General features: G+C 38.8%; 1 protein-coding gene across 1 annotated transcript in view; it reads right to left on the bottom strand.

Moving 5' to 3' along the window:
• The window catches only part of DCLK2 (doublecortin like kinase 2), a gene marked incomplete at its 5' end in the record, with an annotated part of 92,923 nt that extends 70,149 nt beyond the window's left edge, over positions 1-22,774 (bottom strand). Inside the window, 2 exons of the mRNA XM_009643663.2 lie at positions 11,201-11,535; positions 22,513-22,774. Of these exons, the coding sequence (XP_009641958.1) occupies positions 11,201-11,535; positions 22,513-22,774 (597 nt within the window). The remainder of the gene's footprint in view (positions 1-11,200; positions 11,536-22,512) is intronic.
• Positions 22,775-22,778: the final 4 nt, after the last annotated feature.

The raw sequence follows: 22,778 nt of genomic DNA, 5'->3' as shown, positions 1-22,778 counted from the left end.
TGGGGAGGAGGGCCTATAAGAAGAGAAAGAATGGGAAAATCAATTGCCTCTCTACTGCTAGTTGGTGTCAGATGTCTGCCTGTACAACCACGCAGGCGTATTCTAAGCATCTGTAGTATTGGGTCCCTTGCAAGATATAGGAAGAATAAGGCAAATACTCTTTAAATAGGACCCAATTCCATATTTATCTATGCTTGAATCTCTCTTGTTCAATTTTATTCAGATTCAAATGAACCAGAACCTTGATTTATTTAAAAGAGAAACTGCAAGTTTTTTACATGCAAGAAAATGGCACCTTCAGAAAGCACTTAAAGAGGATTCTGGCTGTCTGGTATTCAACCATCTTTATTTATCTTAACTAACTGACCTATTTGGCCATAATTTTATCCAGACTGGAAATCCTTAACTAAATAGTAGCTGAGTTGGAGGTTAGATGTAAGAAGGGCAGAGCCAAAAAATGTCAAATGTACTAGCCCAAAATTCTAACTTGCCTTTTTAGTTTACAGGTTATGCTCTATTCTTTTTGCTTTCTTCTGAAATATTTTAAATTTTTCAAAAAGCCTTACATGATTGCAGAGAGACCCTGTGCCATGTATCAATAAATAAAATACCAAATAAATATGAACAATATAAATATTTAAGAACATGGCATAGATTGCATATTTGCACAACAGAAGAAATGATTGTTGACTTTGTAAACAAGAAAAGTGCTACAAGAATGCTGCATTTCACTGCCTGCAGTAAAAACCCTGAGTATCCCTCTTTCCTATGCAAAGCCTGCGAACTTCAAGCCACAAACAGGGTCATTGTTCCATTTAAGTGCTGGGAAGCTATTTGCTTTTAAAAGTTGGCTTGTGTTGCTATTACTTCAACATTACTTTCCCCTTCAGAGTCTTCAGACCACTGTATTTAAAGGTTCATTGCAAATTAATCAGCCAGCGGTATTTCAAACATTGAAGATGAATATTCCCTTTCCTCTCTCTGACAAACTGTTTTGTGTTTCCTGCCATTAATTTATTATGGAAAAGAATGCCATTTTTCTTAATAACTGGTACAAATCTAGAAGAAAAGTTTGCATTTTAAGATTTCAATATTTTTGCTTCAAAGACAGTGACAATCTGATTACAGCCAACCAAGCAGAAGCTACTATAACAGATCCATCAACCTGACAACCTGAAAGACAAATCTTGAAACCCTATCATATGTGGTTGGTAAATAGCTTTACACTGTAAGGTGTAACAGGCTTCTTAAAGAAAAGTTTGTATGTTTACATGTGAGAACGCAAGAACTGTTTACTGAAGTAACATAGGGTAATTTGATTACAGGAAAAAAATTTCCAAGATCTCAAAGTAATGAGGAACCTGTGACACAAATCCTAATCTGGCATATGACAGCTGCAGAATGAATTAAAAAGATTTTTACCAGACTAATTATCTGTTAATGGCCAGGCTCAGCGGGACACAACAAATTCCCAAGGTTTAGTTTCCAAGTCATGTGATTCGATCTTTAGCATGGCAGATGGCAGACAATGACTGTGTACCGCTCTTTTATTCCAAGAGCTACACACACCATTTCTGTAACCCAGCACTAAAATTATTGTAATCATACATCAATAAAGATACAGCGTTACCACTGGTGACACCACTATTTTTGCAGTGATTGTTTCCCACACTGTGCAGCATGTCATTTTTATTAAGTGCTGTCAGCTCTTGGCGTGCACAGACAAAAATTGAAAACCCAGTAGGATTTATCCTCTCTATAGATCCACAAAGACTCCAGCAAGTCGGATGTCACTTTTAACATGACATGCATGCTTGCTTTTAGCTAAAATATCAGCAATTTTCTTCAGCTGCCATGCTCTAATTTAAAAACGCCAACTTTGAATCGGGGTCTGATTTTGCATTCATTTTGATAAATACTTATTATTTTAACATCCCACTTCACCTACCTGTTAGTTTGATGGCAGGGGGTATTACCAATTACATATATAAATCTTCCCTGACTGAAAAAGATTAAATTCACACCCAGTGGACCCCAGGCATTACATTCTCAGTAACGCTACACCACATCCCCAAAGCTAGAATTATGTATCCTTGTGGGGAGGAAAGCGATGTACGTTCTCTATTTTATCTGTACTGTATTTTGGGTTATTGATCTCCAGAAAGTAAGAATAATATACAGGGGGTCCTCTGTCCCCACCTCCCCCCACCCCCACCCCCAAATTCTGAAGACCTTTGTTCCAGAGAACCAAGTTTTCTGATGGTAGACTGTGGCCATTCCCCATGGCATAGCCTTTATTTTTTGCATATGCAACAAAGCTGAAGGGCTTCCATCCTCAGCGTTATTGTTCACTGCCAGTTTAAGACACCTTTCTGTGATGACTCATTAGATGTTCAAGGTTCTGTTTCTTTTTTGATACTTTTTCCGTAGCACCTTAATCATCATAATTTTGTTGCTTTTAAACAAAATCCTTACCATTTTGCATTTTCTTTTTTCCTTAAAATGGTAATTGGACTGGTAATATAATCCTCTGACAACTGTGATAAAAATTGTAAATACTTTCTAGGGTAAATTCTAAACTACACATTACCTGCCTGTGGCCTTTGTACCACCGCATGTAATGAAAATGCTTTAGAAAGTGTTCCATGACAAGATTTGTAGCTGGAAAAAGATCTCTGTCTTTTCATATTTAGGGTATTTTTCAGATCCCTGCACCTATGACAGGGCACAGTTAATTTCAGGTTAGTTTCAGATAACACTTCCTTCCATAAATAACTACAGATGGGAATATTCCCATGTCCATGGAGGGAGGCCAAAATTATCTCCTCTGCCCGAGTACACTATTTCCTCCTTTCTTCTAGCAATAAATAACCACAGCTTCCAGTTCTAAGCGTACCAATTGAAAGTCTGAACAAAAATACCACGTAGCAGTGTCCACGGATGAATTCATTTCCTGTCATACAGACTTCCTCAAGATTAGGGACACTTGAATTCTTTTATTTTCCTTAGGCTTGCAAGATTTGTATCCCACACTGACTAGACAGACATCTCTCCACAGTTGTTCTCTGAAACAATTCCAGCCTCTAGTATAAGCCCAGCTTCCCCTAAATCATGTTTCATATCAAATATTAGAAGAGGCTTGCTAGCACTGGGATAAAACTTACACTAACTGTAAACCCTGCTGTATGAATTCTCTGTGGGATGCAAGTGTGTATGCATGCATGTTTTAATGTTAACTGGCATTTGAGATTTTTGTTATTTTATCTCAAGCTCAACAGCTCTTCCAAAATTGTAGATAGCCTTTAGTTACGGAAAACACTCAAAAACAAACAAAAAAGTTTTCAGAAAACTCAGAGACTACTAGATCCCATTTATCTGCTCCAACAAAAATCACCTCTTCATTAATCATAATTTTACAGCGACTATTTACCACTGAGTTCTGATTAACCACTGGATCTGACTAACTTTAAGCGTATTATTTCTTTTCCTATACATGGGGAATGCACAGAAGTAATTTCCTTTTTCTTTGCTGGTAGGTTTTTTTTGTTCATCCCCCCTCAAAACTTGTTGAGTTCCTTTGATCTTTCTTCACAGAATATAGAATCACAGAATGTTTTGGGTTGGAAGGGACCTTTAGAGGTCATCTAGTCCAACCCCCCCTGCAGGGAGCAGGGACACCGCCAACTAAATCAGGTTGCTCAGAGCACCGTCCAACATGGCCTTGAATGCTTCCAGGGATGGGGCCTCCACCACCTCTCTGGGCAACCCCTTCCAGTGTTTCACCACCCTCATGGTAAAGAATTTCTTCCTTATATCTAGTTTAACCCTACCCTGGTTTAGTTTAAAGCCATTATCCCTTGTCCTGTCACAGCTGGCCCTACTAAAAAGATTTTCCCCATCTTTCCTATAGGCCCCCTTTAGGTATTGAAAGGCCGTAATCAGGTCTCCCCGCAGCCTTCTCTTCTCCAGGCTGAACAAGCCCAACTCTCTTAGCCTGTCCTCATAGGAGAGGTGCTCCAGCCCTTGGATCATTTTTGTAGCCCTCCTCTGGACCCGCTCCAACAATTCCATGTCCTTCTTGTGCTGAGGGCTCCAGAGCTCTCAAACCTTGGGTGAGGCCTCACCAGAGCAGAGTAGAGGAGCAGAATCACCTCCCTCGACCTGCTGGCCACGCTTCTCCTGATGCAGCCCAGGGTACAGTTGGCCTTCTGGGCTGCCAGCGCACATTGCCAGCTCATGTCCAGCTTTTCATCCATCAGTACCCCCAAGTTCCTCTTGGCAGGGCTGCTCTTAATTCTTTCTTCCCCCAGCCTGTATTGATACTGGGGGTTGCCCTGACCCAGGTGCAGAACCTTGCACTTGGCCTTGTTGAACCTCATGAGGTTTTATAATTAACATGTTTTATTAATTCTTCTTACTCTTCTCTGGGTTTTCAGTAATAAAGCTGTCTCTTGATGCTATCATTGCATTAAGTGAGACAGAGCAGAATAGCCACCCGACACATACATGAGAAACAAGATGACTGACCATACGTTCCGTATGCATGTCGGCTTTCCTCTCCTATGCCCAATCATTGACACCATTAATTCATCTTCAGCTGCGATCCTTTACCACTTCAACCAGAACTACTTGCCATTTCCTAGCTGCATCATTAATAACCAGTGAGTCTAAGATTATTCAACCTTCCTTATCCTAAGCTATTTCTGTAGTTTGTCAAGATTATTCTAATTTTCTCTTGTCCAGGTTTCCTGTAGCTCATCTGTTTGGTGTGTTCTTTGTATTTATTAAGCATATCCTCCATTCCAGCTTCCAAGTAATTTACAGTGACTAGCACAGATACACATTCACTGACCCCTACTCAATATAAAATTTCGGTTTAGCAGTGCACCATCAATAACCATTCAGAACAACAGTATTCCAACTGTGCATCCAGTAAGTAGTACATTTTTTCTAGACCATGCTTCCCTAGATGACTGATGTGAAAAGGCAGTGTCAAAAAGCTTACTTCAGATACAAGGAAGTAGCCGCTATTGTTTTCTTCCCCTTGTCTCTCTCCCCAGTCAAGTAATTGTTTCATGACTCTTCATTTTTTTAAAAAACCAACAACAAAAAACCAAACCCCACATCATACACTCTGTTGAAGCATTTGTGTCCCAAGTTCAACCCAAAACGAGCGGGCTCCTTGAGCAGACAGGTGCTATGTCAGACCCCTTCTGGCCTCTAACACACATAAAGGTGACTACCAAATAATGTGGAACTTCTCAACTTCCAGGTAATAGAGTTGTTCCATTGCTACATATTTACTTGTAATAGGGGAAAAGGATCCAGCCAGCCATTAACAAGCAATTCACAGTATTGCTTCCTCAATTTTTCCCCCATAACTCTCAGAGTAAAGTTTATTTAGCTCAGCCTTAGGGATGCTCATCTCATTCAATGAACACCAGCTGTCAGACAATTAGACTCTTCCAGGACTTCTCTATACTCTTTTTTTAGGGGTTCCCTATACCATGGAAAGTAATAATCTTTAGCACTTCCACATTGCTTTTGTCTCATGTCCATCCAGTGAATTAGAAACATTGCTCTTGATAACTTCTAGTATGATCTTTCCTTTTCCTCCTGTGTACTGTAAGTGTGTATGTTTTCTGATTAAATTTCCCAGGCACTTAGTTCTTACTCTCTTGGAAGGTGTCTCTCTCTCGGAAGTTCTATTCTGTCTCTTTCAAAGACAATCTAAATACTACTTCTGGTTGCATCTCCATCAATATGTTTTACGGTTTCTCACACAATGGTATTTTGTGGACTCATATCAGCTAAAAAAATACCAAGCCAAAATCCCAAACCAACAATACATATGCCTCTTTCAAGTTGACACTCTTAAATTGCAGTGCTGTCCACTGCTGCATCAAGAGGGCTCAAAGGTAGTGGTCCTGTTCCCATTCTCTCACACAATGTTGCACACATTTTGCTGATATTTAAGTCTTATAAACTGATATAAGACTGCAGTGATTTCCCGTCCACCAAGAGTAGACACAATATCATTTGTGTAACTTGCCACATAAGCAGATAAATGTGCTTTTTCTTGTGGATATCAACCATGAATTCTGAAAAGCCTTTCTATCCAACATATCTACTCTTTTAGTACTTATATTGTCAATCATATCCATAGTGTCAAATCACCAAATGGTCTGCTGCAGTTTGTTTGGCAAATTTTAAATTGCTTTCTAAAAGTTGACTCTACTTCTTCTGACCTTCAGCCGTTAAGATGAATGAAGGGACTATCATTACTGTTCAAGTCTGGAAGCTAGGTGAGGAAAGACTCTTTGCCCACAAATGCCAAACTTCTGTGGGATCTGCAATGCAGAGCCTCACTCCCTTTGCAGCTGCCACTGACGTTCCTCTAATAACAATATATAACCATTTTTAAGAGTTCTGAGGAATGCAAGGGCTTAAAGGTTTTCTACCCTCATACTTGCAGGTGAATGCAACATTTCAGCTTAAAGTGCTGTTTTAAATTTCATCAGAAATAGAACTGCTCAAAAGTTGGCGCTTTCTGTGTTCTTGCAAAATTGCCTGTAGCAGAAATTCAAATCTGTGCTATTTCCAATACATCTGTGAAAGTGCCTATACTAGGTTAGAGCCTGAGACCTGTTTCTCAGCCTGCAATGAGATATCAGACAGTGATATAACAATAAGTAAATGACACAAAAAAGAAAAGTACACCTAACTCATAGTGCCTGGTTCTTTTAAAAAAAAAAAAAAAAAAAAGTGTACTGCTGATTAGTAAGACACAGCTGAAAACCTAGTAGCCTTTCCACTGTCATTAGGTAGGAGAGAATTGAGCTAAAGGTAAATATTTATTAAAACCACTCTGTTAACTGCAGTAAAATTATTAAAAAAAAGAAATCTCATCCAAGTATGACTTCGCAAACAAAACTGGAAAACTGAGAAAACTAAAATTCATATGTTCCAAAACTTGTCTCGGCACCACACAGTCAGCTCTCACCAAGATTAAGTTTCTAGTAAAATCTCTATATTAATGGAGATTTTCAGATCTAAATGCCAGAAGCCCATGTGCCAAAAGAACTGAAACAAGAATATGGGGAATATCAGTTGTACTAGTAAATAAGATCTCTTCTGCTCATCCCTTGTTTTGGTTTCTGCCCTCTATGATGGGTATGCTAATAGCTTCAGTGGGTCTCCTTAGTATTTTCATTACAAAGCAAATACAAATTCAGTTTACAGAAGTTATCACCTCTACTAAAAATTTTCAAATCTGCCACTGGAAAAAAAAAAATTACTGAGAGGAGGGCATGATGAGTCTCATGAATACTTCCAAATGTAGTATCTGTTTTCTTCAGTTACCCATTTACTCTTAATGAGCACCTAATGAAAAACTTCATTAACAGAAAATTAGGGAGCTTTTGGTTTCAGAGATAGCCACCAACATACTTGTGGCAGATCAAAAAAGACCTTATTTGTAGTATGTTCTCACTATTCTGGGAATGGAGTATGGAAAAGGTGGCTCATCCACCTTTTCAATCCTGTTATGGATATTACTCCATACAATGCAAGCTTAAAAAGTTACTGTCTTCACAGAGTGAAGATTTAATTTTCTTTTGTGTGTCAAACTTTATAGTTCTGTATGTCTTTTTCTGAGTTTCTCACAGGAAGTCATCCTGTCCCCCCCCATTATATTCTTTTAAACAATTAGTGCAGGTAATTTACCATTAAGTTGCTACCCTACACTTCGCAATGACTGAAGCTTGAAGCTGGTTTAGCAAGATAGAAATCTTCCATTTTCTTCCAAGATAACAAAGGGTTAACTTCCCAACTGGAGAAGTTTCAGTCTGACTGTCCTTGCTTCACAGTGGGATAGTGACAGACTCCAGCAAAGAATAGAAAGGAAAAATGCAGCCAAGTAAGGAAAACACTTTGGTCAAGCAAATATATCAGGCAAACCTCAATGTCAGAAGCACAAAGACTGGAATAGCAGAAGCCTGCACTGCAGAGTTAAAGCCTAGTTACTTTTACAGGAATATTCTTTCTCACATAGAAACCATCACAAAAACAAAAGCCTTAGGAGGTAAAAAAAGTTGGTTGCTCAACAGCTTAAAAGTGAAAAGCCAGACTTGCATCAACATAGTTAAAAATAAAAAATCTTTACTTGAGGCTACAGAGCACTAATATTTTAAGTTACAGCATCCATATTGAACTGAAGATAAAGGAAACCTTGTAAATGTTATAAAACCTTACAATTAAAAGCTAGACAATTGTCTATCTTTATACACAATAATCAAGGAAAATATCAGACATGGATGTTATTCTGTTTAACTACTATCATCAAGATTTTGTTACAGTCAAGATTAATGAGGTCAGAAGAGTAAATAAAAACTATTTTGAGGACATCCTTTCTGTTGTCCTGCTCAAAATTAAAAAGATTTATTCATAGATCACCAGTTTTAAGATAATTTCTTACTACACATGTTAACTAGTTCTACTGGAAAACAAAATTGCCCCATAAATTAACAGAACAACACATTCCCTAATAAAAGGATACAAATTTTATACATGCATGTTTTAAACACCTGAATTTCAACATCAGTTCTGTATTAAACAAAGAATACAACCTAAACCTATTTGGTCACAACAAATGCAAAAAATATGTATTTCCTCAGAGATAAAAATATGAAGAAATAGGGAAAAGGGAAAAAAAAAAAACCTGAGAAACACAAGAGCTACATTTATAGGAACACAGCCATTTACAAAATGCCTTTTTTTTTAATGGTTGCCTTTCAAGCTGTGCCAACACTACAACGAACATAAAAGATCTGCCTCCCTAGCATATTTAGAAGAATAAGCAATTACTACATTAGAGAAAATAGGCTCAGAAATTTCCACCAATTGGTAATTGGCAGCAAAGCAACTCTTTATTTGCCAAACTCCACAAAGCCCTTGAGCACCAACAGCTACATATACCAGCAATGAACAAACAAAGAAAAAAACATCCCTATTGCCTAAAACTGGGGTCAGCTCTTCATTTTAGAGAAAAAGAAACAAACAAAAAAACCCCCAGAAGTCTCTATCCTCCTAGATAAGCAGGAGGGAGCTTTTATTTTAAGGGTGTTTAAAGCCATAGGTCTTCCATCTGAGGCACTATATCCCGTGACCACTTAAATCACAATTACACTATGGTTGTGCAAGGCTCCTTCCCAAAGTCTATGGAAAAGCAAAAGGCCTTTCTTCCAAACGAAAGGGAGGTCTCCACATTTTACTACTGCTGAAACACTTTACACAGAGAGGCAGTTGCAAAGAGCAGCTATTTGCAGGCTGTCAGCAGTGAAAACCAGGGATTTCCCAATCCTGCTTGAGAACACCTACGCCTACATCCACAATCCAAGTCCGATTATTGTCTTTACCATGGAAGGGCAGGAGGAGGTACTGCAGCGATCAGAAATCTAATACTTATTTTTGAGCATTACCAATGATTGGCCATCCTCACTGTGAACTGCAGACAGCCGTCATCCACCATGGGCAAGAGTAATGTGCAAGCAACATATGTGAGATTTAATGTTAATTAATTTTATTGATCTCTGATGCACTACTGTGTCTTCCACATGAGTGCAGACCCATGAGTTTCTACTGTATTAACAATGCAACAGAAAAGATGAATTTGAACAGAGAATCTTAGGTTTTGCACTTTCCTTTCCTGACTCTTTCCATCTACTTGCTTGAGAAGATTAAAACCATCTTATCCAAGACAGTAACAGAACACTTCATGGGCAGAAGAGACTAATTGCTGTATAATAAATATCCTCAAAGCTATTTTATTATGAATTAAATTAAACATGGCTAAATCACATTTCAGATGTTCTTAGAAAGGATTGTCTCTTAACAAATCTCGTTAACAAATCTCATTAAAAATCAAACCTATTAGAAGAACTAAAGAGCACATTACAGTGCCACCAAATACTGAAAATCAGGAGTCTCAGCGATGCATCTGCCTTGCTATATTTAACACCAAAGAACAGAAGAAATTATTTTCAAGTACTTAATTATAAAAAGCGTATCCACAGCACAAAGAACATAACCAGAGACAGACCTCATATCGAAACAATCTAAGTGTACTTGTTCTGCAATACATTTGTTAGCAACTTTCAACACAAAAAGGTGCTTTTTAAGTAGTCTATGGGATTACAACCTTTATGAAAAGCTTGACAATAAAAATTTCCACAACTGTTTGAACACAACTGAAACTTTTACAAGTAGCTCATGCAAATACATAGGTATGCAGGTGTGTAAAAATACCTCTTGAATGAGCAAGGATCCTAATATTTAGTCAACAATACAATAGTCCAGCTACCTGATACTGAACTACTTTGCAGCCTGTGTTGCCCCGTATTACTGAAGTCACAATGCTGTCAAAGTTCCACATCAGTGTCAAATACAAGTATCAAGTATCAAAGTCCTGTTCCATGAAGGGCTGAGGCATTAACCTGACCGACCAACAGCAAATGTATTCCTGACACTTTTACCTGGTGCAGCAGAACATTCTGTGGGCCACTCCTTCATACTTCTGAGTGAGAATAAAAGACCTACCACATCATTCATCCTTGCAGCATGTTTTGCAGTGGTGAAACTAAAAGATATGACCAACCCCCACAAAATAGTAATTTCAGATAAAATGCTTGATCTTAGATCATGTCAGTTACTACCTCCAGAAAGACATTTCAGTCCTTTTGCTACTTAAATAGCAATCTGTGGAAGTGAAACGGAGAGAGGCAGCAATATTTTTCTTACACCATTCAGCACTATGTAGTAGTCTAAAAACATGACCCTGCTTCTGAAAATGCCTACGTATTTTAACAAGTTTGCTTTCAAATGTTTCAAGTAAACTGCATTATTTAATCAACAGACACGTTTTTAGCAATGCAACAGTTAGTATAGGAAAATGATATTTTTAAAATTTTTTTTTTGCATAGAACATAAAGCGGTCAACTTCTTTTGCATTAGATACAATTTTAAATTTTTTTGTAGGTATTAATATTTTAATACAGATTTTAAAAGATTTTGCCATTGATTAAACTGTCCTTATTCAGAAGCAGGTTAAAGCACATACGGTAACAAGAATTCGAGTTATGAAAACAAAGTAGCTTAGATTAATTCATAATTATCAGATGGTCACAGCAATTTATTCTCCTACCTGCTTTCCATCCAGTGTACAAAGTCTCTTGACTACACCCGAATCTAACTTAATGGCTTCTGTGATGTCAGTCAAGACCTGTTCGAAGGAGTGAGCAGTCTTCTTATTCAGCAGAATTCTTACAGCTTTCCGTGGTTTTACTCCACTCCTAATAACAGTCACTAACTTGGGTTTAATGAAATCTTTACTCTCCTTCACTTCACTCTTTGTGGATGTCAAAGATGTCAAGGTTCGAGTGGACCCAGTCCGTATGTTCACACACCAGTTTGGGTTGACATTCTTGGTATAATCAACTTTGCGATATGGTTCATTGGATGCACATACATAACTTTCACCTGAAAAGAAGATGACATTTTCAAAATTTAAGGGGGTTTGCAGCTATTTTTTGTCAATTTAAAAAAATAAAGACTTTTTTTTTTTTCAGGCGTAATTTCCCTGTATTTCAACTGCAGGCCATTTTAAATGGAGGACTGTAAATCAGAGCTTTCCACCCAAACAATACTCTCGTAGAGTGGTTTCAACAGGTTTCAAACAACCTCTGGTTAAGAAATAAAAAAAAACCAAAACAAACAGTAAAGGTTAACAAGGGGGTTCAACATATTTCCCATTTCTTTTGGATCATAAGTTCTCATTGCAGAGATATTTTGCAAGAGCTTAAATGACTTGAGCTCACCATATATGACATTAAAAGCATTCTCCTACAGCAAATATCCTGGTCCTTCCCTATATGTTCCTCAAGTACATACTTCAAGATGTGTACACACATACCTATGTTTAATAATGAATTATTTTTGAAGGAGCAAGTTGTAACAATAAAATTCAAGCATCTCAAGATCCTTGCCCTGAAGGTCACATTAATTTACCAGGAGTTATTGCCTTTCTACCAAGGAAACACTGTTGAAACATATTCACTTCAACATTGTTTAGACCAACAAACACCTGTGGAGGCACAATTGAGACTTAGAGACTACAGGAATATGAAAGGACATCTACACTTCTCCATTTTAATTTCCTTCCTAAATCAAAGCCTGCACTGCTGATAATCTCCTGAAGTCATGAAAGGGAGTTCAGAGGACAAAAGATGTTATCATAGGCTAGTAATATACACCTTTACATCAAATTATTTGAAGTGGCACCAGCCATGATGCAGACCTAAGGAATTTGTTCCTTTTCACCATTCCTTGATATAATGCAAGACTGGAGACTGGGTTTTTTGGGGGGGGTTGGGGTTTTTGTCTTGGGTTTTTGTTTGCTTGTTTGTTTGTTTTTTCAGAAGAGGACAGTTTGCTCTTCAAACTGCTGTTAGTTGTTTACCACAACTCTTTTAATATCTGACAGCAACACTCAAGATGCAGACCATGACAAAGGACATCTTTAACTCTGGGTTATTTCTGTAACCCGTATCCTTGGGGTCTCCAAAAATGACATCCAAAGACTTTCTTGAAGAGGCAGAGTTTTGCCAGAAGGGTGAAACAGAAGCATTCCAAACCGACTGGACACACCATTCCTCCAGGCAGAAGAGCTACCTGTAAAAAGCTTAGCCTATTCCAAGATTAAAGCTACACACTCAAGGTCACTGGTAGAACAAACCAAACTCACCTCCTATATAGACAGCAAGAGGAGTAAAAAGTACACATACATGTACTGGACAGTACCGTAAAAGTTACAAAATGTATACTTATGTTTAGATACACACTAGAAAACTTTTAAACAATACTTTTACTTTCTGAACTCTAGTTTGGAGAGCTGATTTAGCTTAGAAGTCACATAGCTTATTCTAAAAGCAAGACAGTAAACTACTTTCAAACCCCTGAAGAATTACTGTGATCTGAAAGACTTTTTCTGTGTTTCTTTTCCCAAACCAATTACAGTGCTTTCTAATTTATCTTGTATTTAGACCTTCTTGAAAGTTTACTTGCTGTATTTGAAAGAAAACAGATTATAATTAAGTCAAGTTAACAATGATTTTGTTTGGGAAAGTTTGGCAGCCAGTTCTGCCTCCATAAACATCACTGGGCTTGTACTCCACTGAGGTACAAAGAAACAATTTGGTGTGAGGTTTTATGGATGCCACTGCCTTGCCTGTATTCTTCCTCTTCACTCATCCCCATCATTCCTTCTTATATTCATAGACCAAGTGGTGCACAAAACAGAAACCAATACAGACAAACCCAGACTCCTCTTTCCCCCAAAAAAGAGCAAAGAAAAATGAGCTGTTTTCAGCTCATCAACTCCTTGAATGGGATTTCCACACAGCTGCATGCACACTAGCACTAATCTACAGGTAGGGGAAAAAAACTCTACACACCTTAGGAAGAACTGTGGTGGCCTAGAAGCTTACACTGCCCCAGAACTACGTGCTAAGTTTCAACAAGTCTCCAAGCAATCTGATTTAAGCAGACCTGCTTTGAGCAAGACATTGGATGAGATGACCTCAGAAGGTCCCTTCCAAGCTAAATTATCCTATGATTCCTCTCACTCATCTATCCTGTTATTGTGAAACAGCACAAGATATTCAAGCTCAGCTGCAAGAGAAAGCAAAGGCTTCCCCCTCTAATGCTAGATTCAAAGGACTATTCTTATTTTCTGAACAATTTCTAATAAGCCATGAAGCTGTCTATCTCTGAACACAGTGCTGCCAAATAAGAAGTGTCTCAAAGAAGCTGGTAGTTCTAATTCATACCAATAGACTTACTAACATTACAACTGCTGATCATTTTGCTGTTCTGTGTGACATAGAACACTGGTTTAACCCCAGCTGGCAACTAAGCACCACACAGCTGGGATGGGGGAGAAAGAAAATCAGAAGGGTAAGTGAGAAAACTCGTGGGTTGAGATAAAGACAGTTTAAAAGGGAAAGCAAAAGCCGTGTGCACAAGCAAAGCAAAGCAAGGAATTAATTCACTGCTTCTCATGGGCAGGCAGGTGTTCAGCCATCTCCAGGAAAGCAGGGCTCCATCACACATAACGGTGACTTGGGAAGACAAACGCCATAACTCCAAACATCCCCCCCTTACTTCTTTATCCCCCAGCTTTGTATTGCTGAGCGTGATGTCCTATGGTCCAGAATATCCCTTTGGTCAGTTGAGGTCAGCCATCCCAGTCATTCCCCCTCTCAACTTCTTGTGCACCCCCAGCCTCCTCGCTAGTGGGGCGACATGAGAAGCAGGAAAGGCCTTGACTCTGTGTAAGCACTGCTCAGCAATAATAAACATATCCCTGTATTATCAACACTATTTTCAGCACAAATCCAAAACATAGCCTCATACTAATGATTATGAAGAAAATTAACCCAGCAAAAAACAGCACAAACCCGTAGGACAATTTTTTTCCACAATTACATGCTAAACTTTTTGTGGATGTACCTAGTAAGTCTATTTGTTTTGTGTGTGTGTGTGTGTGTGTGTGTGTGTGTTGTTTAAGAATGCTAATTATATTTGCTCCAACAAAAAATGAACAGAAGGTAATCTAGTCATTATTCTGGGTACATAATATTAAGCATTCAACTCTGGAAAGTCCCTAACCACTTTCTTTGAAGTTTATTGATCTGCATAAGACTTTGGTGATATTTAATCATCCCCGATAATAATTTATATACGAATAAACCTGACAGTATCCTATGCATGAAAATTTCTTTCTAAACACACTGAGTGCCCCTAGCATCTCAAAGATTTTATGTAAGCTTCAGTACATGAAGTCACCTACCACTTCAGAGTAGCCTCTTCAGTACAGCCTGTCCAGCTGTGTGCAAAAGAGTTAAATAAATTCTAGCAATCAGCACTACAAGGTACCTCAAAACTCACCATCGTTGAGCATGTTCGGAGTTATCCTTTCAAACACAAAAAGAATGCACTTCCTAGACCATTAAAAAAAAAAAACCAAACCAAAAAAACCCAACAAACCAAATGCATACAAGACAATTCGAAGTTAAACTTCGGGGCAGAAGCTTAAACAAACAAAGTTAAAAAAAAACCACTACAAAAACACGTCAAAATTAAGGCTATTCAGAAACGGGCTCTCCAACTTGAAATAAATTAATTACCTTATGTAAAGAAGTACAAGTAAAGAACAAAAGGTCCCTTTGCTAGAGGATTTACCATAGAGAGTTTTAATATGGCATGCTGGCTTTGTCTTTTATGGACACATATCATAACAGAATATCTTCTTTATACTATCATGCAATGTGATCTACTCTCTGTCAGAGCTGTACTACAACACCCTTTAGGACAGCAAAAATTGTCCTGTTTTAAAATTTTCAGTCAGTATTAATCCAAAAGGCTCTTTATTTCTCTAAAATAGCAATGTAAAACTCTGTCTTCTACTAGTTCCCTTCATTTTTGGGGAGGTTTAAATCAGTGAAATTATTTTCAAACACTGTTAACAAAGTAACAGATAACTTTACAGTTAAAATCACATATATAATAAATTTGGCTGTTTCACTAACTGCCTCAAATGAGATTTTTCATGTGTCTAACCTAAATACATATCAACTCCATTACTAAGAAAATCTTCTCTGAGACTTCAGTGGCATTTTGATCAGGCTGTAGCTTTTTTATTTTTTTGTCATTTGTACATCTACCAGCCCTAGAAAGTTGACACAACTCCATAAATAGGCATAAACAATACTTCAAATATTTACATTGCTGACTTCAATATGGTCAATTTTATGGTTTGAAGGCCTACTTTCCATTTATAGTCTGAAAGATTTTAAAGCTAATGCATACTAGCCTTAACTGGCATGTAGTCACAGCAGTTACATTACTGGAAATAAATACCATGTCTTTAGCTTACAACATTAGCATTAACATGAATCAGCTCCCTAGTTTTTAAACCAGATTGTGAAGTTAGTCACTAATATTACACTGAGATTTGCAGGTAAAGAAGTAAACTATAGACTAATGAAGTAGAAAGGCCTATTAAGCAATAATTCCTTTTTTTAATGCAGAAAAAAAATGCAAGAATTATAGACATCGGTTACAGCTGGGACTCTGAACCCAGCCAAACTATTCTACAGCAGAAAGCTCAACCAGGCTGCAGAGCAGTTTTGGCAGAAGTATGAAACTTCCTTATAAGCTGGCATTATAATTTCAACAGAGCATATGTGCCATCCATCCGACGCTTCATGACAGTACCCAGAGCAATCTAAAAGTGTCATTCTTCCACGAAAAAATCCTGCTATCACCAAAAATTCCTCAAATGGGGCATATGCTCACTTAAAAGGAGTAACATCTGCTGATATTTTGGGTCACAATATAATCAACAAATGGAGTAAGTTTACTTCTGATTCTCTGTCTTATTAACATTAGAAGAACAACTAGAAGATGAGAAACATTGCCTATTAACAAGGAAACATTACCTGCTTCTAAATAATTCACCAGTACTGCATTAATGATCAGATGCTATCCATGAAGCAAGGCCTGTGTGCGTGCAGTGCGTATACAGTATAAGCACGCTGTAGAAGGATTCCAGTTTCAGAGACCTAACAGTCTAAACACTGTACTTTCCATTCCCTCACAACAGTAAAATACAGATGATGAACACAGAGAATGGATAAAGGAAAAAAAGAGGACTACATGGGTCAATCTGCCTGATAAATACCCAGAGACCATCAGTTGCCTAAATACTGTTTTGCTTGCTTAAAAACTCAACTACAAAGGTTTTCTTCTGCCATCTGTTTTGTCAACACTGTTATTCACAGGAAATGTGCCTAGCTCACCTGTCAAGATATAAATGCAGGGATAAAGAGAGTAGGGTGTATGTGAACTTTCCAAAATTCAGCCATGCAATTTTAGGTACTGCTAGGAAAAGAAGGATGTATCTTGTCCTTTTGTATCACGAGTGAACATCCCTTGCAACTGTGTGCAGTTTTGAGGAAACACTGCTGCCTGACAGCTTGTGGTTCTTCACAGCACAAGTTTTGTGAGTTGAAGCCCACAGCTAGGCACTTAACAAACAGCCTAGAAACATTCAGACTTTTTGTCCTTAAAAGCAGAGACTACTAAAGACAGATTTGTAGATACTTTGTTTTCCTTAGCATTAGGTTAAATAACAAACTGTGGATACACCATGTAGTGGGTAATGTAAGGAAGAAATTAAGTGCATAACACTCAAAAATCCTGAGTTGGGATACTTGAAACCAAACTCTCTGAAACAGGATTTTCTGGCTTGCTTTTTTGCAAGGTGTTAACAAGCACAAACTCCTGTCTCCTGAGAGTCACATAAAGCATCGTGTTTTTAAATGACACACTGTATAACAGAGAATTATATATCTGAGAGATGTAAAAATCCCTACAGAAAGAAAAGTGTTAGTCTCCATATTTTTAAATGTGCGTTGCTCTGTGAAGCATATAGGATAGGGCAGGTTTCTATGTACATTTCACCTATCCATCTCACATCCCTCAGCTTCTTTTGGCAGAAGTCTTAAGTTCAAGGGTGCCAAAACCTGCTTATTCAGTATAGCACAGTGGTTATTAGGACTACTAACCTTCTACCTTTAGGAATCACACGAGAGTGATTTGTGTTCTGTAACACAAAGCCAAGCAGACTTCCAGAACAGTATATTTACAGCATGTAATAAAGGGACTGATCTAAAAATAAAACAACCCCCTTTTATGAAGGATTAGGTTATTTAGGTCTCTTTCCTTCCTTTCTTTCACAGAACTTCCTTCCTCATCAGTTTCTTATGATTCCTCCACTTTCACATCACCTCCAATAACCCTGTGTAAGTAATGCTCTTTCCTCACCTACAGAATTTAAGGTCTCCATGCACTTTTTAAAATCTGGAATGACAACCAGGATTTTAGCAGATGACTAATTGCTCCTAGTTTTGACTTTATTTAGGCAGGAGGTTCAGCTGACAGCTTCCCACAAGCCTTCACAGAATCACAGAACAGCCGAGGCTGGAAAGGACCCCTGGAGGTCATCTGGTCTGACCCCCTGCTCAGGCAGAGTACAAGCTTTCAGAAGAGAGTTCAGGCCACTTGGTATCAAACGCACCTAATATCATGTGCCTCTTCCACAGTAAGTAAATAACTCTTTTCAGGTAAACTACATTTCTCCCATCCCTGAAACTAGGTGATGCGCAGTGCTAGACCGGTTTTATTTTGCTTGGATGAGAAGTAAACTAACAATTACATCCATATTTCACATCCGCACCCCATTGTTCCAGGATTGTATAACTACAGTGATTTTAACATATATTTGGAAGCAGGTGTTGTTAATGTTTTTTAATCCTTCTTTTAGCCTTCCTTTTTACCCTTCTTTGTTAAGCCTCTTCTTAAAAGCGTTACAGCTTTTGGCTTTAGCACAGGAAGGTGCTAAAGAAGCAAACTTGGAAGAAGCAAAAATACAAACTGCCTATTAGGTGCTACCATCTGCTTGCCCTGACAAGAGAAAAGATTTTCTTGACCTAATATAACAGCATGCATCACCTAGAATCGCAGGTACTTAAGCAGGATTAAAATGTAATATGCAGTAACAATAAGAATGATCTAAGGCAGAAAATACTTGGATTGTTCGATACATTGTTTCAAAACCATTATTTTACTTTGTATTAGTGTCACAGAGCCCATTTCTTTAAAGCAGATATTGTCCTGTGCTACACGTCCCTAGCCATGCATAAGGACTGCCCTGCTTAGAACCTGCCCACCTCCTGCCCAAAGACTTCCCTACAGGTGCCTGTTGATTGTCTGCAAAACTGTGCAGGAAAAACTACTGATATTTTATAAAGGACTGTATTAATTAAGCATTGTAACTGAATGAACAAAGACTCTTAGCAATGCTTCCTACCTAGGGAACTAGAAAAATTCCCTATTACATGCCAAATCAACATAACTTTTCTTACCAGGAATAGAGTCTACACTTGGTTTCCTCTCTCAAAATCCAGTAACGTCTCCCAACTTTGCAGCAGACTTTAACAATCAGGATTCTCCATGTCTTTTACTACCAAGACAATGAATGCACAGGACAGAGAGACAGAGCATGATGGACATCACTGTAAAACACAAACCTCAGCACTAAAGAACCGCACAGTTCTTACTATTACCATTGTGTCATGCTTTAGGAAGCTTACATTTTTGAAGAAAACCGAAGGATTCAGACAAACACTTAATTAACTGTGGTGAATTAAAATGAAACTATTGTTCCATTATTGCTATTGAAGGAAAAATACAAAACTACACATGGAATCTCCTATTCAAAAGTAAAAAGTAGTGTGAAGTCTGATAGTAAAATAGAAAGAAATAAATGAAATATAAGAAAGTCATAATACTCCCAACCTCTCTGGATCTGTGCTCAAACAAGATCAGGAGCAGACAATTAAATTCTTCACTCCTCCCATTCTGAGAAAGCAATGAAAATCGTCAAACCCACGAGCCATAACATTCCCTAATCTACAGGGGCTGGGAATATAAATTATATTTGCCTAAGGCTGGTCCAGCAGAGCATGCTTTTTTTTTGACTGTCATATCCAGTTAAGAAAAGCAATATGCTTACAATGGAGCTTGTCAATTTTTGACTAATAAACCTGATCTCATCAAATTTTTAACTGACTCAACTTGTAACAGTTATTTGAAATCTATAGTACATCTGTGCATGACCTATTTTCCTTTAAAATGATAAACAGTAAAACAGATTGCCAAATACAGCCAAACCCCCAAAAGCACTCATCAGTGACTCAGTTCAGTTAGTTTGGACTATTATGATACAGAATTTGATACTGCCAGCTTTTATACTCCGACAGGTATTAACCTGATGAATGGCAAATAGGCCTTGAAGAGTTTGCCTGCACTGGGGCATGTCAGTATCCAAGAGCTACACACACAAGCTTGGGTTGAGGGAGGTTTTATGCAGATCTTGCTGGCTTGGCAAGGGTGGGTTACCTTCTGCTCACTTCATAGAGCTGCCACTACTGAACCTGAACTGCTGCGATTCCACGTGCCACTTCAACAACACTGATGATGTGCAAACAGACTAGTCAATTAGGTTTTGCATCAAGTAGCCGTGTTCAGTCTGGTGTTCAGCCTGTAGCTGGCATGCACAACAGCACTTTAATTTTATTTTCCTTTCTGAAAATCAAAAAGCAATACAACAAAACACCATTCGGGTGCTACTGCAGTTCAAGCTTTAGGATATCGCCAATGTTTGTGTTTATTCTAGAGCAGAAATTCAAGCTTGCTGTGCTGGAATTACAAGAAATATAGAAAATACAAACAAGTCAGACCTCTTCCAGCATCTCAAGAACAGAACAGCTGGCAAAGACCTCACATAATTTCAAGGAATGATAGATTCACTATTTGTTTGCTTTCTTCCCTCCCCTGTATATGCTTTCCTTCCTCTGTATGGTGGTAAGACTTGAAGTTTTTGGCATGCTAATTGGAGAACATATTAATCCAATTACAATGCTACAGGATTTTCTTAAGAGAGCTGTATCGGTCATGGACAGATGACTAAGTAATTATGACTTTTTTCCCCTTTTATTTTACTGAGAAAGCATGGAAGTGGCATTTTAATGGTGACATTTGTTTTGCTTTATTCTTCCAGTGAAGAGCAATGACAAAGGTCACTCTTTCAATGAGTATTTGAAGACATAGGAAGTAAATTTTTGCTTTCAGTTATTAACTTAAACAGAGTTGTGAGAGTATACACTGCATTTACACTGTTGTCCAGCAAGTCATTTTGTCTTTGTTTTAAGCCATAAAAGAGTAAGATCATTCCTTCCATAACATTTCAGAAGTCACCGCAAATTATCATTAGTTTACCGAATTTTTGCTTCATCTCCTTTCCCCACCATCCTCACTCCAGCATTTCTTGGTATTTTTTTTAGCCATCTCTGAATTAATCACCAAATCATGGAAAAGTTTTGGGTTGATTTCACATTTATTTTATTACCACAGATCCAGCATTTCATTCTGCAATTATTTCACATTTCCTTATAGTGGATTACATGATGGGGAAAGTCCTCAGGCACTATATTACTATTATAACTTTCACGCGTATCTTTTTTGAGTGAGACCCCCTTGATGCAGCAAGTGCTGTAGCCTCTCCCTTCTTATTGCATGTTCTGGAGTGCCTGGTTCCTAACTCCCAGTGCCTTTACTGGATGTAAAGGTCTTCAGGTTCCCTTTCTCATCAAACTCTCCAGGTGTGCTCCAGAATTGCTTTGAAAACAGAAGTTTCCAAATCAAAGCTTAAAGGACACACAGTTGAAAGCCTAAAAAGGAGGAGGCATTAGAAGACCTACAAATCATACTTCTTCATTAATGCAAATCAGCTACACTTGGCATATAGAGTCACTGGCTGGAAGACTGCAGTAGTTGATGTATTAGGTACCTAAGGAGAAGCATCAAGTGCAAATTGATTATGAACCTCAGGGTGCACAACATAACCAATACATTTGAAAGGCCGATTCATGTAATGCTGAGTTTAAACTGTATTTTAAGACATCATGAGAGAACACGGGGGAAGTCTGCTACTTCTTCTGGTAATTATCATTCCCTACAAACAAGAAGCATAAGTTTCATTCAGAAAAAAGTACTTCTGGCCCCATTTTGAGAAGTAGTCGAGGGCTGCTCTGCTTGTATTTGCACGGTATACATAACCTTAGAAGCTAAGTCCCATTATCAAAAGCTACTTAGGGACAGTTCTGAAAAGCATTTGATTCTACGAAATGCTTTTGGAAGTCAGACAATTCCCTCTATGAATATGGACTCTGATCACATTTGAAAATGGGACTTTATAGCAGTTTGTTTTAATAAGTAGTAGAGTATGAATATCCCTTTTCACAGCACAGGGACCTTCTCTCGGAAAGCTTCAGCCACCGTGAGGCATCAATGACAATGTCATAACTGTTAAAGAACTAAATTACAGCATTTCCCTCTCTTACAAATGATGATGACTGAAAGGTAGCCAAGAACTTTACCACGGTTCTTGCAGATGAAAAGAGTACCTGCTGCTTAACTACTACTGGAGTCAACTACCCCACACATGCAGGCAGCACTCGTCTGGGTGATGGGAGAAGCAGACGGTCCACACTGGGAAAATGAGGCCTATTGCACCTCGCATCAGCGGGCAACCCTGGCCCACTCGCCCTCAGGGGCTCCATGACTGCTGATTTTCAGCAAGGCGACCTCTCTCAGCTTTGATCAGGGTAGTGAGAGGAAAGCCCACTCCAGGGAGAGCCTGCAGCCCACCCCCAGGCCCCGTGCCACCTCCTACCAGACCTTGACATGCCAGGGCAGAACCGCCCCTGGCCCGTGCCCTGCTTGCCCCTGGCCCGTGCCCTGCTTGCCCCTGGCCCACTGGAGCCCCCTCACCTTCCACCAGCTCTACCAGGCTGGTAAGCTTCTTGCTGCCATCGATGGTGTAGATGGTGCGGACGCCCTGGGGCAGGTTCACGTTGTCCGACAGGGACCGGGTGAGCTCGACCAGGAGGGCGTCGAAGGAGCGGAAGCGGTCGGTGGAGATGGCGTACACCAAGCCCTTGAAGTACCTGTCCCCGTTGCGGTAGAAGCGGGCTTTCCGGGCCTTCTTCTCCGAGCTCAGCGCCTGCAGGGTCCGCGTCCGGTAGAGGCTGCAGTGG

The sequence above is a fragment of the Egretta garzetta genome, unplaced genomic scaffold (assembly GCF_000687185.1).
Source record: "Egretta garzetta isolate BGI_Z169 unplaced genomic scaffold, ASM68718v1 scaffold258, whole genome shotgun sequence".
Taxonomy (NCBI): Eukaryota; Metazoa; Chordata; class Aves; order Pelecaniformes; family Ardeidae; genus Egretta; species Egretta garzetta.
The sequence above is the reverse complement of the archived record's forward strand: the minus strand, read 5'-3'. Positions and strand labels throughout refer to the sequence as shown.